Source organism: Electrophorus electricus, chromosome 2, assembly GCF_041902795.1.
Source record: "Electrophorus electricus isolate QZ-2024a chromosome 2, ASM4190279v1, whole genome shotgun sequence".
Taxonomy (NCBI): domain Eukaryota; kingdom Metazoa; phylum Chordata; class Actinopteri; order Gymnotiformes; family Gymnotidae; genus Electrophorus; species Electrophorus electricus.
Genome location: NC_137498.1, coordinates 40,469,985 through 40,486,965, shown reverse-complemented (window position 1 = coordinate 40,486,965; position 16,981 = coordinate 40,469,985). Strand labels below are relative to the sequence as shown.

General features: G+C 40.7%; 1 protein-coding gene across 1 annotated transcript; it reads right to left on the bottom strand.

The window, feature by feature from the left end:
• Positions 1-11,951: 11,951 nt before the first annotated feature.
• On the bottom strand, positions 11,952-14,815 carry irx1b (iroquois homeobox 1b). The gene is made up of 4 exons (XM_027019994.3): positions 14,441-14,815; positions 12,701-13,685; positions 12,507-12,579; positions 11,952-12,289 (listed from the first exon to the last, which is right to left on the bottom strand). The coding sequence occupies exons 1-4, from the start codon at positions 14,684-14,686 to the stop codon at positions 12,244-12,246; spliced, it is 1,350 nt and encodes a 449-aa protein (XP_026875795.2). The 5' UTR covers positions 14,687-14,815; the 3' UTR covers positions 11,952-12,243.
• Between the last annotated feature and the right edge of the window lie 2,166 nt (positions 14,816-16,981).

Genomic DNA, 16,981 nt, shown 5'->3' with positions numbered 1-16,981 from the left:
AGTTTATCTTTCTCTGCTCCGTCTCCTCCTTCCTTCTCGCCTTCCATTCACGTATTCCTTTGTTCAGTCTCCTACTGGCATCTGGTTTTTGTAGAGATGGAAAGTTAATCTTCAGTGTACCAGCGGGTTATGTGATTAGAACACTTTCCTTGGCTTCATCTACAGTGGAAACACCACATAGTACTGTCACAAACTGCTGGTTTACATTTGACATTTTTACATTTGATTTACATTTACATTTTATGGCATTTAGCTGACGCTTTTATCCAAAGCGACTTACAATTATGACTGAGTATAAATTGAGCATTCGAGGGTTAAGGGTCTTGCTCAGGGGCCCAACAGTGGCAACTTGGCAGTGGTGGAGCTTGAACCAGCAACCTTCCAATTACCCGATTATAGGTGGTCACTTTTTTCAAGGTATAATTTTTACTTAACAATCTTTTGCATTGTCATGAAGTCAGTGTGTTTCAAATAGAGGCCAGGTAATTCCTGAAATGACATAACATTGTGCTCTTGGTTATGATGACTTACCACAGAGCTTCCAAACATTTAAAAAATGTTTGGTGGTTTCTGTATGGCATTGGAACGGAAATCTTTTTTTTTTTTGTTGGGGCAGACAGATTAAGGTTGACACATGCTAAATTGTTGTTGCATCAACTGGTGGCAGTGAACTTGTCAAAAAGTACACTTCCCAAAGGCAAAGTTCATTCAAAAGTTGTAAAGGTAAATTTGATCACATCTCCCTTCTGGCCTTACTCAGAACTAATAGCTCAGCTTGTGGGTTCAGATCACACCCAGACGCCAGCCTCTGCTTCAGACGCATAAGCTTCCACGGAGTGTTGATATGGATTATATACTGCAGTGCAGTGCATTTTAAAAAGGCTGGACTTAATGCTCCTCAGTAGGTTCTTTTAATATCCTCATGCTTTGATCTGATAGGCTTGCAGTAAGCAGACTATGTCACAAACAACATCTGAGTCAGAGCAGAAAGGTTGCTGCATTTCTATGTGGTGCATTAGCGCCAGCAGTCTGGTGAACCGTTTCTTTTCTCGAGCTGAACAAGGCTCCAGGGGTCTCCAAAGTTCCGAGGATCTCTGAGGAACTGCCCCAAAGGGGCAGCCTAATTACTTTATTCTGCAGTTTTCATGCCTGGTTGGCCACTAGTCTGTGCATGGTCACTTTCATCCATGTACAGGGAACATGACTGGATAACATGCAACTAACATAGACTTACTGCTGCTAGAGTGGACAGAAATGCTAACGGAAAGGTAGGCAATGAATGAAGGCCAGAAGTGCTGGGAAACCAACAATCCAGAGCGCCAGTCCCCCCAAGGGAATGCACTGAGATACAGAATAGGGCTCCAGAATGCTGATCTAATTTCATGCAAGGCATTAGTGAAGGATTGATTGTGGTTGGATAAGACAATCTGATAATGTAAATGACTGTTTTCTGAATTCTGACCCCGGAAATCTCAGTGTGTCCTTCAGATGAATACTGTTTTCTGTAAAAACCTAATATATTCTTACTTACACTCCCATCTGCCAAATAAATGCCCTTTTATTCCACTAAATCATCAATTACTTCTTTTGTGACAAAGATAAATTAGAACCCATCCAATAAAAGTAAATTATAGGTTAGAATTATATACACTGAAAAATGCTGAATATATTATGTTGAATCTTCTAAGCAAAAGACTCTGAATGCATTAAGTCAACAAATAATATGTACCACCAATTAAATAAAGATTTTTCTCCAGAACACTACAAGGAAGAATTAAATGCTTTAAAGAAGACCATAAGTGTATTTAATTTAACAAGCAGATAATATGTGCTCATGTAATATTTATACACTTTATACACAAATTTTGTAATTAGTACATGGTGTCAACAGCATGTGAAAGAGGCAAATAAATGCCTCTCCTCTTCTAAAAGGGGTACTGTCAGGGCAGTGATGCTGTCGTCATGGCAATGGCAAAAGAACAGTAAATAATAGACTGAAGTCTCTGCCTAAAATCATGGAAAATTAATTTAATGTCTGCACCCCCTATACTGCGTCCTGCTATAATAAGGTGTCTAGCTGCCCACTGGGGCCTAATGTCATAAAGTGCAGTCTAGAGAAAAGGCATGTGTCAGCTAATAACATGATTAGATGGGTCTTAACCCCCCCCATTGCACTCCACCACTTCCACCTTTCTGCTCACTTTAAGCACATTCTTTCAGTCTCAGGGACATAGATGTTTTCAAGAGCCCCTGTTGATAATATGGGTTGGAGAAAAGAAGGGATGATAAATAAAAGACCGTGAAGGTCAATTCTGGCCGTGAACAGTTAAAAAAAAAAAAATTAATTTACAATCCCCTTCTCCTGAAATGAAAGTGAGTGTACACGCATGTCTTTGTGCGACTGTGGACACACTGCACAAGGATGTGCTCATCAGCCGTGCCATGAACACTGCTGAGAAGCTCTGCCCACGGCCCTTCGCCGCATATCCTCAACTGATAAAGGTCAAGAGAAGGACACGTTCGGATATGCTGACAGGAAGACAGGGAGATGTCCCAGTGGACTACCCGCTCATGACGGGATGCTGTTGCTGTATCACTAGGCTTACAGCAATGTTCATAGGATCATGGTGAGCATCTCACTTAAGCCTCACTGAAACATTGTCTATGACACTGTGGCCTAGTCTGCACTTATTTCGAAGCGTTACTTGCTTATAAAAGGAATAGAGAGGATTAAGGTAATGTCAGATATATAAAATATCTGCTATTACGCTCATCTGCTAAGTTCTATATATAAACCTTTACACTGCATACGTGCTTGTCAAAAGTACCACCAAAAACAACAACAAGAAAACATCTGAGATGCAGAAGCTCTGCACGTCCTTCATGTTCTCTCAAGTCCTCGGCTGTCTTCAGCCACCAGCTTGAGCTCGAAGAGGGGAAACTGTCGCTCGCACAGTGGCGACGTCATCAGCTCAGATCCCCCCTCCTCCTGCTGCTCTTGCTGCACTCACGACACCACCGCAGTTCACCACCGATGGGCCATTCTGTGCCTTCTCTTCATCCATCACTCTCCCCAAGTGCTGAATAATTTATCGCCTGCCTGCTTGACCCTTGCTGCTCAAAGCCCCAAGTAACATCTGTTCCAGTGCTGTCCATCCTACAGCTCCAGGTTCTCCCCTCCACAGCCCCAGCAAGACCAGGGCTTAGGAGGACCTCTTGTGCCTCCCTCGGGTCAAAGAGGCCAGTACAGAACCCATTGACCTGGCTTTCCCCAGCCCCTACATTTCCTACCAATAATGAGACTTCTTCGGTGTACTGTGGAAGCCCTTGCATACTGGCTTCTTTGTTTGAAGCCCTCTGCAATATGGATGATGTTGGTCTTGTTTATTTCACACAGTTGATTCATATGAAGTGTATACAGTATATCAGAGTGTACAGAATAAAATACATATTAATAATCATAGGATCATAGAAGAGAACCAATTTTATTACCTGCACTAACTTAACAGTTTAAAAATATTCATGCAAATTTCATCATGGACATTTCTACATGTTGCTTTTAATCTTTGAATGTAAGCATTGATGTTTATTAAAGCAAAAACAAACAAAGAAAGAAACTTCCCATCAGTCCTGCGCCACCAGACTAACAGAGCTGCCACTGATGCTGTCTCTGACCTTGCTTCGGCTGTGCGTCACTTTGCACCTTGGCTGGAGGACTGGAAGCGGAGGCAGCTTTGGGCCTCAGACTGATGTCAGCTAAGCATGAGGAGGAGTCTTTTTCAGGTAAATGCAGGGTTGCAGGCATTAGGGTATTAGGCTATTGAAGTGGCTTTAAAATCCGCAAGTATATAAGATCAAAGGCACGCGCAACACTGCTGCTTTTTCACAGTGAATCTGATAGTGATAGGATCTGTTTGATATTTCAAGAGGCAGGATTCATCATTTCAATGTGGGGTTGTAATTTCCTTTGCTGGCATTATCAGAGGCAGCAATCTGTATTTCTTCCTGAATGCCACTGTCTCCCTCTAGTGCACATAGAACTATATGGAACACTCCTGTGGATTTGCAGCAATCCCACTATAATTTGTATGAAAGGGAAGGTTTTGCATTATCATTTCAAGCAGTCTATCATTCACATGGCCGCTGCTCAAGAGGGCTCCATTTTTGCTCTCTGAATGGAATTTACTATCAACAATGAAATTGCACAATTGTAAAGAGCTTTTGTACATATAATAATACACCCAAAGGAGTGCCAACCAAAATGAATTATCAGCTGCATTTTATCTGTGGAACCAGGGCAAGTCTACAATTAGATCGCCTGCCCCATGGGCCATCCGCTGAGAGGAGACTCTTTCCTCTTAGAGTCTTGAGCACAAGTCGTGCACAGAATCATAGAGCACGTTACCTCAAGTGTACCCTCACTGGACTCATGACAAAATAATGTGTCCCTATAAATGTAGCTTCACACAGAATCACTGAGTGAGTATCCCATAATGTTGAATGAATGCAGTTTTGAAGGCACACAGCTCTGGGATATTTGTCTCTTTTGAAGGACTAATTAAATGTGCTGGTCTGTTTTAGTGCTGGCAGTAAATGGCTGCTGAATGGAGTCTCTGTTGGACTCTACTCATACGTAGAAAGGCAGTGAGCTTATAGCTAAGTCATAAGATGGGAGACAATCAGCTTTATATGACAAAACCAACTAACTGACAGTGCAAATACATACTGTTCTACAAACCTCAAAACATGCATAAGATGTTCTTTAAATGTTGGGTGTTCTGTATGAATTCTACTATAAGTACAATTTATGTGCTTTCCTTTCATGGTCTTGCTTGCTTTTCTGAATATGGCAACTATGCATATACACTCACCAGGCACCTTATTTATAACTCCTACCTTGCAGAGGAGGTCTGTGTTAGAACATGGAGAAAGGCAGAGAGTGTCACTGGGGATATAGCAGAGATGAGCACAAACAGCTCAGAGTGCAAGAGCTCCAGGGCAGGCACTGTAACATTTGGTCCTGTACAACAGATGCTGCTTATTTTCCTCAACTCCATCAATGCAGTCATTGGATTTGAAAGGATCCACCTTGCTGGCTATGTTACACTGCATCGCTTCTTGTCATAAGCCCTAACCAGTAAACCAGGAAGGTCTAAAAGCATCTTCACATAATCGATAGGACGACTGCCCTAAACAGTAGTCATGCTGATGTACCATCCCCTGACATATATTCAGAAAAACCAAACCAAAACTAAGATGTATTTGCTAGAGCAAGCAGGCATGGGCATTTGATGCCAAGGGCAGGGCAGCTGCATGATCTTAGGTCACGACCTCTCACATCCTCTCATGCCAACTCAGCAGGTGTAGTTACATCATGTAGACTCGTGTCGGTGCTACCGGTCAGTCCTTGAGCTGGTTCCTTCTTGCTGTAGATTAGATATGCTAGCAGTCTGGAGCTGACCCTTCTATGCAGGAGCCTGCTTGGTAGAGAGTTAGAGAACAATACACTTCACTGCAACATACTGATGTGAATGGGGATTACTATAAATATAACTTTACTCTAGTTTGCACATTTGTGTGTGTGTGTGTGTGTGTGTGTGTGTGTGTGTGTGTGTGTGTGTGTGTGTGTGTGTGTGTGAGTGGGGATTAAACTTCAATGCAACATACTGATGTGAACGTGGATTACACTTCACTGCAATATACAGTTTAAATGAAGTTTGTGTGTTATGCGACCACATTTGTGTTAATTCTGCCCCAGGTGAACTGCCCTGACCTAGGAGCTCCAAGTATAATGAGCCCTGGCCAGGTGCACCAAGTGCCATATAAACAGCACCATTAACTAGACCATTGTTCCGAATGCACAACTGTACTACCAACAGCAGTGCTAACAACACCGTACAGCATGACATTGCTAACAGCAGTTCACAGATTGGTAATGCTAACAGCATTGTACAAAATGGTAATGCTAAATTCACTGTAGAGGAGGGTAATGTTAATTGCATTGTACAGTATTGTACTTCTAATCACTCTTTATGCCATTATAGTGTTAATTACGCTCTACAGAATGCTTCATTGATTCAAGATACTATCTGTGTTTTAAGTGTTTTAGTTGCTTCTCTGACTGGCAGACATACCGATGAAGAATAGCAGGAACATTTGATCCATAAATTAACCTCCTGCTGTAGGGCTGCATTTCTTTAAATTCTGCAATTAAAAAAATGTAGGCCAAATGATTGAGAGAAAAAATCCCTGTGCTGCGGACATTGAGCAAACATTAAAGAGCTGGAATCCATCAGCTAAATGAAATAAAGTAGCATGTAACAATGGGGAACGTGTATGCAGCAGAAAAGCTGTAATATAAACAATAATACTAATAGCTGACATAACTGATGACAAACAGCCCCAGGGTGAAAGTGCCTCCAGTTGAAATATTGATTAGGGGTTTAAAATCAGGCTATAGCTTGGAGTCCGTCCAGGGCTTTAAAATGGAACCTTTCAATGGTGCTTCCTGAATGGCCTTGCTGAATGCTTCCTGAAAGGTCATATGTTCACAGTTAATTGTTCAGCTCAGCTTGAGGATGTACCTATTTCTCTGGAAACCTTGTGTTCAACACTGAAAATTTTCACTACCGCTACATATTTTACCACATTACACTGCAATAATATATGTGAATATTATATAATGTTATAACTATAACAACATATAACGTTACAACTATAGAATTATTACAGTTTGCATATTTAAGTGTGTGTGTGTGTGTGTGTGTGTGTGTGTGTGTGTGTGTGTGTGTGTGTGTGTGTGTGTTCAACATTGTTACCTCAAGACCATCTGTTTAGGACTTTACTCATGAAAATGCTTGAAAGTGCATGTTGCCATTATTTATGCAATGTGTCTGACATAATTTCTATCATATTAAGTTAATTAATTTAGCATAATAGACAATTAAGGCCATCTCCCTTGCCTCGTTCTTCCACCAGCGTCTGCCTCCTAAGCCCTACACGTGATTCTGTGACATTCATTTTCTTTGACAATAATGTTTTTGGGTTTTTTTGAGGCCACATTTTGAACACAAGGGGGCAGCACAGCCTCGACTTTTGGGATGAGGTGCCCGTTTCAAACTCTTACATCATGCTCATAATGTCAGAGAAGAGATTGCGCTTGAGCAGAGTGAGTGTCCTGAACACTAACCACACTGAACACTATTCTTCTTGAACTTCTTGAACACTAGTCAAAATAAACAAACACTGTGTACTGAGCTCTAGCTGTATGAAAAATGTATTTACTGAGAATTAATTGTAATTACGGCACTAGCCATATTGAGCAAAGTATTTATTGACTGTTAACCATAATTAATATTGTATGTGCTGAAGAATAACCACACTGAACACTGTTAAGTTAATCAATTTCTGACTTGTTTTGTGGAAATGTTGGAACCCAACCCGTTGCGGTTGTGATTGCCATGAATAAATTCCACATACAGTCAATTACTTAAGTCGGAGTCGTCTAAGTTTGACTCTCTGTTGAACAAAAATGGTGCTCTGCTTCCCTTCACCTCGGACTGCCAGGATCCGAATCCCAGTTTTGTCCTGTGGACTAGTGGAAGCCACCTGCGGTGTCCATGCTGAGTGTACTATGCCGGAGCTGTGACCTCCTGACCGTGATTATGGTCATGGTGGACAGTGGAAGCCCATTTTTACAACATGCTTGTTCTCTGGCAGCTCTCGACACCCAAAAGCGTCTTGGCGCCTACTCAGTCAGAGAACCACGGTTACCCATATAAGCATCCCATTTAATGATTTAACAGAATATCATGAAGTGGAAACTACTGTTTAGCAGGATGTAGCGACCGTTGAGCATTCTAAGTATACTTGTTTGTGGGAAGTGGCCTAAACAGTGTGGTAGTATGAGTGTTGGTCCATCAGAGTCCATAGATTTTCTCAAATATATGAGGGTATTCCCACATAAGGCCTTCCTGTGTGGAGGCAGTTTAATGAAAGACAGTCTAATATGTTCACATGTCACACATCACTACTTGACATGCTCAAATCAGTTCAGTGTTGTTTCATTTTTAATTTGATTTAATTTATGCAGTGATTTTAATAACAGGAACTGTCATATGGCAGCTTGCAGAGTGGAGTGACATCTCCTGGTACTAAATGTTTTCTTGTGCCCATTATTTTGTGTTTTTAGAGTGCTCTGTGTGTTTTGTTTGTAACCTATCAGTACAATCAGTACAGTGGTTTTTTTTTTGTTTTGTTTTTTTTTGTTTTTTTTTTGGAACTACACAGAGCAAGTCATCGAGCATGTTCTGTACTTTTACAGGGTGAATACACTCATCAGGCCATTTTATATTCTTTATGAATGTGTTTTGAAGCAGAGACAACACTGAAGTGTATACTGTGTTCTGAAGCAGACCCATGATTAAACAGGGCAGAGGGTGGCTAACTAATTATGCATGGCAACAGATGTGTGGTAGTTGTACACATATAAAAAGACACAGGTAGCTAAATGAGTGACCAGGAGGAGTGCATATGCAGTTATTCAGAAAGCGTGGATGGTGAGAGGAAGGTGCTCATGTTACTGGAACAACTTCCTCTGCCCTTGGTTTGCACTTCCAGGTATGTTTATGATGCTAAATTACATATTTCTTTACAGTGCATTGCAACCTATTTCTATGTGATTATTTTTATAGCAGCCCATAGTATGATGCTATAGAAGAGGGTTGATATTCATCACAAAAACATACCTGGAAAAACGCACCTTCCGTCTTCAAAAGCTGACTTGGCTTTGGCCTTCACTAAACTGCTTTTATTACATTTTGAACTCCTACTCCACATGCAGAAGGTTATTATCCACACAAATCATTTCTAACATTGAACATTCCTCAAATTAACAAATAAAGAGATATCCTGCCAAATGTTTTTTGGTAGAAAAGCATAAAAACTAAATGGAATGTTGAGTATATGCGAAAGAGAGAGAGAGAGAGAGAGAGAGAGAGAGAAAATCCATGCACACATATCTGAGCTCACTACTTCACTTTATTGCGTGTCTCCCTCTGTTAGGTGAATGATAGGACCACATGCTATCATGAGGCTAAGACACTCTTCCCTTGCTGTTGGATATTAATCCTTTTTGTGCAGCATGGAGCCTATTGCCCGAGCCTGCCATCCAGGACTGGCATGTTAGCGGCAGGTCTAACATGAAATTGAGGCCTTCGGTTGTGATATGAGAATGTAACCTTAAGCTTTAAGCCTAGATGTTGCTGGAGGAAAATTAATTAACTTTTTTTTCCTTCTCTCCAGCAGTTTCAAATGAACAGTAAAATTGCTCTTTCATTCATGTTTTTTTTTTTTTGTCATGAGAAGCAACACCATCTTTTTCAAATTTCTAATCCTCCCTCCTCATCACGTTCTGCTCATTTTTTCAACATTTCATTTCATTCAATTTTTCCTTCCCACCATCCCTCTGCCCTTCACACTTTCTTGGTCTAATATATTAATTTCATGAGGCCTAAACCAGCTCTTTCAAACAGGCAGCCATTTTATGCCTTATCATGCCTGGGCCACAAAGGCAGGGCCAGGGCTAGCACCATTAGTGTGGCTAGCATGGCACAGATACACCTTAACATGACTGACACCTTGCCTGGGATTACTGCTTTGATTGACACCTCACCTGACCAGGTGGGCCAACTGATAGCAACCCTCTACATATGTATGCCCCCCCCATAAAAATGAAAAATATGCTTAGAAAAATGTGAATGACATGTATTTTGATGAAACAATGTTTCAACTGTCTTTATCAAAACAGTAAATCAGCAAAATTCTACTACACTGAAAAAAAGACCCAAATGTAGTCCTTTACACCACCACCAAAACTTTCATACCTTTCATACTTATTTGTGGATGGCATTAAAGACCTGATTTTATATGGTTTTATGAAACTGTTACATTTTAGTGTACCTCAGCATCAACACACAAATTATGCACAATTTTTTACTCCCCTGAAAACTACACCTTACACATTCAATATGTAATTTTGTATTTTAGGGTTTTGGAACATCAAAAATCTTAAATCTTATTTTTTTTTTTAACAACAACAACAACAACAACAACAAAACCCCCCACATGTAATTCTCGTAAAGCACCAAATAACAGACCAATGGAATCAGAGAGAACCCTGCTGGAAGTTGCCTGATGGTTGACCTTTGGGCTTGAACTGTCAACTGTGCCCAGGCATTACATCATGGCCTGTAGTCTGTTCCCATTTAACAGCATCATTCATGGCAGTATTGGGTTTTGCTGAAGTTTTGCAGCTCAAAAAGCTTTCAGTGAGTCTCCTTAATGATTTGGGCGCATGCATTTGGTTAGGCAAGCCATAAATCAGCCTGTGCCTTGCAGTGTGCCAGAGTAAGGTGCTCCAGATGTGTCTGGCTCTCTGTCGCCTGGTTCTCCCTGTTCATCTGCCTGACCTCTTCTGATTACTACAGCATCTGTGACACTGAGCCTGAACACCAAACCCGAGTATAAACACACTTCCAAACAATGAAAATGAATTAACCGGTGTTTAGATTATCTTCATATAAACCGTCTGCACTTGTTTTCAGATCACCTCTTTGGCTGTGCTACAGTTTATTTTGTTTTGTGGGGTTGCAGCAGGTCATATCCTCAGCAAATTCCATGTCCTGCCGCCGGTGAGAACTTACTGTTTACATGGTTGTTTCATATGTCACCAAATTATTTCTCATGTCAGTGATGCAGAACACAGTAGGACCTGTAACCTTCACAGCAGGTTTAAAGTTTGTTACTTTTTCACTGATAGCCAAAATTACTTTAAATAGAGTCACTGAATAGTTTGGGTGTCTGTAGCTCAGACTTTAATGCTCTGTCCATCACTGACGTTAGATAGGTGGTGTCCCTCCCCTCCTTCCACTCACACACATGCTGTGCGCTGGCATTTTAACAGATATGAGACATACTTGCCTGCCTCCAGATTTCTGCCCATTCTGTTAAGAGAAATGTTAAGGCTGCTTTCATATTTTGAAGAAACTGGTTTAAAATTCCTTTATTATTATTATTATTATTATTATTATTATTATTATTATTATTATTATTATTATTATTAGTAGTAGTAGTAGTAGTAGTAGTAGTAGTAGTATCCCAATTCTATTTAAAATAATTTGCCTCATCCTCTATTTTATTGGCGAATAACATACATGTTTACACGTTAGTGTAATATTATTGCATTAATACAAAAATATATATTTTTAAATTATTAAAAAAGATAAAATAAAATCAATATTTTTTTAGTCTATATGTTGTTAAAAATCTAATTTCTTTGTCATATAACGTGCTGCTTGTTACATCTACTAGTCGCCAAACAGCCAGAACGCCTTCAATAATTAAAAAAAGAATTGAGGTCAACCCATAGATGTCGCCACTGTTGCGCTCAGTCTCCACTTTTGCATGTTTCGACAGATGTAAGTCTTCATTTAGAAAACTCCAGCTCAAAAAGGAAAACTTTGGTCACTAGTATGAAACCTTACTCCATTGCTCCTTTGAAACCTTACTTACTTTGCTTTTAAACAACGACAACAACAACAGCAACCATTTGTGATAGTATTATACACGAATAAGCCGGTATTATATTGAATTTACTAACCTTTGTGGCATCTGTTAGATTCAGTTTGCCAGACTATTGCTTACTTAGAGGTCTATTACAACGGTTCTTTTCACCGTTTTCTCTCTTAGGTAGTTAAATACGAGTGGAGAAAGCCTACTCTATATTTTAAATAGTTTTTCATTAGATTACTTGTCACATTTGCGTTAACATTCGCGAAAAACAGACACAACAGAGGTCATATACGCAAGCTCCCTATTTAAAGGACACAGAAGCAAAATTGGTTAATCGGATTTTACATGTGTTTTAATATAGAAAATGAGAGCTAGAGAAAGGCGTTCATAACCGCTATTAATCATATTCGGTTTATTACACAAAAATATATCATTTACACAAATTGGCCTTTGACGAATAATCGGATTAAGTTTGTAAAAGTGATGAAAACGAGTCACAGGATAAACACAAACATGCTGAATTTAGAATAAATGTAAAATGAAAAGTAGTTACAACGTTGGGATTTATTAAGACATAGCCTATAAAATACTTTTTGGTGTGTTCGATGGTTTTTATCTGATACACGTTCGTTTCATTTAATAATTTAGGTAAATTCTTGACGATTTCCATCTTCAGGAAATAGTCTTCAAAGCCCGCTGAGCTGTTTCGTGGTGAGACCTGTACGATTTAAAGGTAAAAGGACAGTATTACAAGTGGGCTGGTCACTTCGCACCTGCGCGCGCCATCCACACGGTGTTTGCAGGTTTCCTTGTGCCATAAACACTTCTTGTTGAGTTTTTTTGCCATCCGAAAGTTTATCTGATGTATTTTGTTTAATGTGTTGTAATTTCAGCAGCCTAAGTGATGATAGTGAGAATATATGCACGTAATTTACCTGTCATGGATGACTGGAAATGGCGGCCTCAGCGCAAGCGTGGGAGATTCATTTCTCTTGACATTTTCTTGATCTAGAAAAACAATAGAAAATAATGGAATCTACAGTACAATTGGGTCTGAAAATGTTTAAAATAGCCATATCCTAAGCGCCATGTCGAAGTTTAACCTTTACGTTGATTTTGTAATGCATACCGTTATGTAGGGGACTAAAGCTGTCGGAGGAGTTCTCGCTGTCAGCATTTACGCACGGCTGTCCAGTGACAGTCGGTGTTTTCTTCTCGGGGCCTGTCACTGGGTTGTGGTTTAAGTAGTGGTTACTTTGACTTACTCCCAATAGCGACCGTACACCCATCAGAGAGTTCGCGCTAAGGAAAGCCGCGCTAGCCCAGTTATTCAGTTTCCCAATCTGGCACGTGTAAATTCCATTTGTCGAAAGAAAAGCCGGGTGAGCGGACGGAGAGGCCCTTAGGCCCGCAGGCGTCGAGGGGATGTTCAGCTTCTGTGTGTTATCGGGACTTGTCGCTGTTTCTGCTAATGACCATATTTTTGGCTTACTGTTTACAGGCCTTTGACACGCGGGCCCGCTGGGTGAACCCTCTCCGCCACTTTTGCCAACGCTGTGGTCTTTATTAACCGAAACCGTACTGGTTGTGTTCGTTAGTGCAGGCGAGGATAACGTCCGTGGAGTTTCCGCGTTTTCCCTGTCGGTTTGCTCGTCCACCTTAGCCCCATTCATCTCCTTATTTAGCTCAGCGCCACTTTCGTCTATCTGGTCAATATCAATTGTTTCTAAATCGATTTCCTCCTCGTCCTCGTTCTTATCCACGTCCTCCTCGTTGTCGCTGTCGAATATCCTCCCGTCTCTGTCCTCGGCACTGCGCCCCCAGGTCACCTTGTTCTCCTTTTTGAGTCTCCGGCGAGCATTGGCGAACCAGGTGGACACCTGTGTCAGGGTCATTTTGGTTATAATGGCCAGCATGATCTTTTCGCCTTTGGTAGGGTAAGGGTTCTTCTTGTGTTCCTGCAGCCACGCTTTAAGTGTGCTCGTGGTCTCTCTAGTCGCGCTTTTGGCCCGCGCGGGATCTCCGTACTGATACGGATAGAAGCCAGGAGCGGTATGGACCGTGAATCCTGGTGTGTGAGCCCCAGGGTTATCCTTTAGCTCGTATTGTGAGCCCTTGAGAGAGAAAAATGCAGATGATTTAAAAACACATCCATTGGATCCGTCTAAAACACAGATACACAAGTTATAACAATAGGACTGAAACAGATGAATGAAATGAATGAAACTGTATGAAACTGAGAACAGAGGAACTATTAGAAGTAACTCGTCAAGAGGAAACTCGATGCAAAACTCATTTATTAAGCAAGAAAAAACATATTTTTTTTCATTTCTTAACCCTAAGGATAAACCCATTCGTGTAGTGTTTCAAATGTGTCAATGCAGGCAACACCGAAAGAGCTAGCCTACTAAATTAGAAATTATGTATTTTATACTTATTTAAAAAGTAACCTTTGCGTTGTGCAAAAATGTTGTATTGACTGCTAAAGGTGCACTTTAATAATAAAATTATGGTCAGTTGATTTTGCAATTTTAAGAGAAATGGCTAAAACAACTAACCAAAGTATTCAAGCCTACAACGTCACGCAAAACTAAACAGTCTTCAATTCTAATTTAACTTAGCAGTCGCGCTTGTGTGACATACGGCATTTTAACTAGAAATTTCAACTTAAGCATGAAAGTATGATTTCGAAGTTTGAAAGTGTTATAAATTTAAACGTATGATAAGCCTAGTTTTAAGGTCATAAAAGTATGTTTATTAACATAAGCGATTAGCAATTTGCTGGTCAGATAAAACAACCAAACAAGTGTTTGCCTCGTGTTTCCCTCGGTGGGTAAGTAACACTGAATAATTAGTCACTGGATCTTACCATCTGGGACAGCAGGGCCAGTTCAGTGCTGTTGTACGGTAAGAAGGCGCTGTAGCTTTGCGCGTTCCACGGGTTCGCATACATGCCCAGTATTGGCGTAATAGCTGCCACAGACGTTGGCGGATTTGTGCTGCTGTCGGAGCTTCCTTCCCTTGGTGAAGTAGGCATGACGCTCGCTCTCTCGACTCCGTATACCTCTGGGGACGCACCGAGGAACTGAGGGTAGCCCAGCTGAGGGAAAGACATGTCCAATTCCCGGGGAGCTCAGACAAAACTTGCGGAAGAAACGGATTCCAGTAGTGACAACGATTGTACAAATCACGGCAAATCTCGGTTAGTGTGGGAACGCGTCCTGCACGGGCGTCTGGTGATGCGTCTACCCTCTGGACCTCTCACAATTTGAAGTTGACGGTTTGATTGGCATGCTACTTAAGCTCGAGGCCCCTCCTATACTGGGGGCATGCGATTAGTGCATTGGTTAGTGCGCGCGCGCGTGTGCGTGCGTGCGTGCGTGCGTGCGTGTGTGTGTGTGTGTGTGTGCAAGAGAAAGAGAGAAAATCAAAGGGAAAACTGTGGGTACCGAAGAGCTAGTAAATATTTTACAGGTAAAACCATTCGTATTTCATATTGGAGAAATTCTAATTTAGGATAAAGTATTTTGTTACATTTTTTAAAATAGAAACTTTCCCTAAAAAATGCAGGCTTATAAAAAAATACTGTGTTATGTTTAATTTTAATTGCAGCTCAGTATCTGAAATGGAAAAGCAAGTTGGCGACTAAATTTAGTTATTTATTGGTTCAAACCACTGGTGATTTTATAGTAGCGCATAGTCACATACCATCAAGCATCAGTAAAAACCGTCATGTGTTTTAGCTATGTCGTGAAACCACATAGCCTTATAAGTTCACGCAATTTATTAACATTTTGTTTTTGTCATTAAAATGGAACACGTTATAATCACATAAGTTGCTCTCTGTCAGTGTGTCAGAATTTTTATGATCTCATTTAATAACCTGCGCACACATTTCAACGGACATTTTAAGATGGAACATGGAAAAGTTTTTAAGATGATACTCTTACATAAAGTAAAATAATGTCAGTAACGACTATATCAGCAGTCGATCAAATGACCATTTTACTCCCTTATAACCTCCTTCGCGCAGCTCCCGTGCGCAAATGGGTGTCTTACAGTGTCACAGAGAGTCTTGGTAACATCCAACTTGGAAACAAACGATCCCGTTTATGGTAATTCGCACATTAGCATCACACAGGTTGCTCTGTGATAAGGTGACAGGTTAATGAAATGCTCCATTCACCGAAGCCATTTGATCCCTCTGAGAGGTTGTGATAAGAAGCCAACCAGAGGAGCCTGCAATTAAAATCACAGCCTATCTACCCTGCCCAGTATATTTTCTCATCCACTACTGGTAATGAGGGCTAACAGCCCTGTCCGCGCTAATCCACCTCCAGGGTGATCCATAGTATCAGATGTAAGCTTTGTAATTATTTATCCGAAAAAGTCGTAAATTCCCGCTGGAGCAAATGAGCTTGGCGGGTTTGGTAATGTTCTTTATGTCCCGCGAAGCGGAGAACGTGGTTTAATGATTCAATTACAACACTTAGCTGTCCATTCTGCATTAAGAAACTTTTAAATCACCGAACTTCGCAACTGGGTGCATTAGTTAGTGATGTTCGCACGGGGCGCACAACACGGGGTGTGTTGTGTGGTGTGTGTTTGTGTGTGTGAATGAGTAAGATTTTTTTTTTTTTTTTGGGGGGGGGGGGGGGGGTGTTACCTCTGCTTAATGGGCATAGTTTACATTGGAAACGATACTTCCTTCAGCATCGAAGTCTACACGACACACGAAACACTTAAAGACACACACTCTCTCTCTCTCTCTCGCTCTCTCTCTCGCTCTCTCTCGCTCTCTGAAGTGACCATATAAGCCAATAAACTAGTATTTCCATTCACCTGTGTTGTATTAAAGCTAATATGCTGCCCCAAACTACTTTATTCTTTATTTATTTATTTATTTATTTTTTATTTTTTACTTTTTTAAAAGCTAAAAATTCCTCACAGAGACCATCAAAATGTCCCCATAGTGTAAAAAGTAAAGTTTCACATTTACATATCATCATAGGAAAATTTTGTTGCCACACAGGGCTAAATAATGCCCCCACTATAGACAAATATACACACACTTCACATAAACTAGCAAACTTATTGCAAAGTTGAAAGCCTCAAAGCCTTTTTCTTCACCCCATATCATTTTAGTTTTTATTTTCCTACAGTCTTACTTGAAAATGGAGGCAGTTAGTACATCCCCCAGAATTATCCTTCAAAGAAAGGAAGAGAAACTACCCCTCAAAACCTGCTTTGAGCTATGCCATTTAACTTAACTGCCAAAGCAGGCCTGTTTGTGTATTCAGGAGATGGTGTGTGAGCAGGAGGGCCTTTTAACACTTTTGTGCAAAGACTACCAAATATATGCTGTCCTCAGTCCTGCCTTGGTTCAGAATGCTTCCCCTATTTAAATTTC

Coding starts and splice junctions, on each gene's coding strand:
- irx1b (XM_027019994.3), bottom strand. CDS start 14,686: ATGTCTTTCCCTCAGCTGGGCTACCCTCAGTTCCTCGGTGCGTCCCCA. Junction 12,580..12,700: donor CTTTAGTCCCCTACATAACG/GTATGCATTACA, acceptor TTGTTTTTCTAG/ATCAAGAAAATGTCAAGAGA. Junction 12,290..12,506: donor TTTCCAGTCATCCATGACAG/GTAAATTACGTG, acceptor TAAATCGTACAG/GTCTCACCACGAAACAGCTC.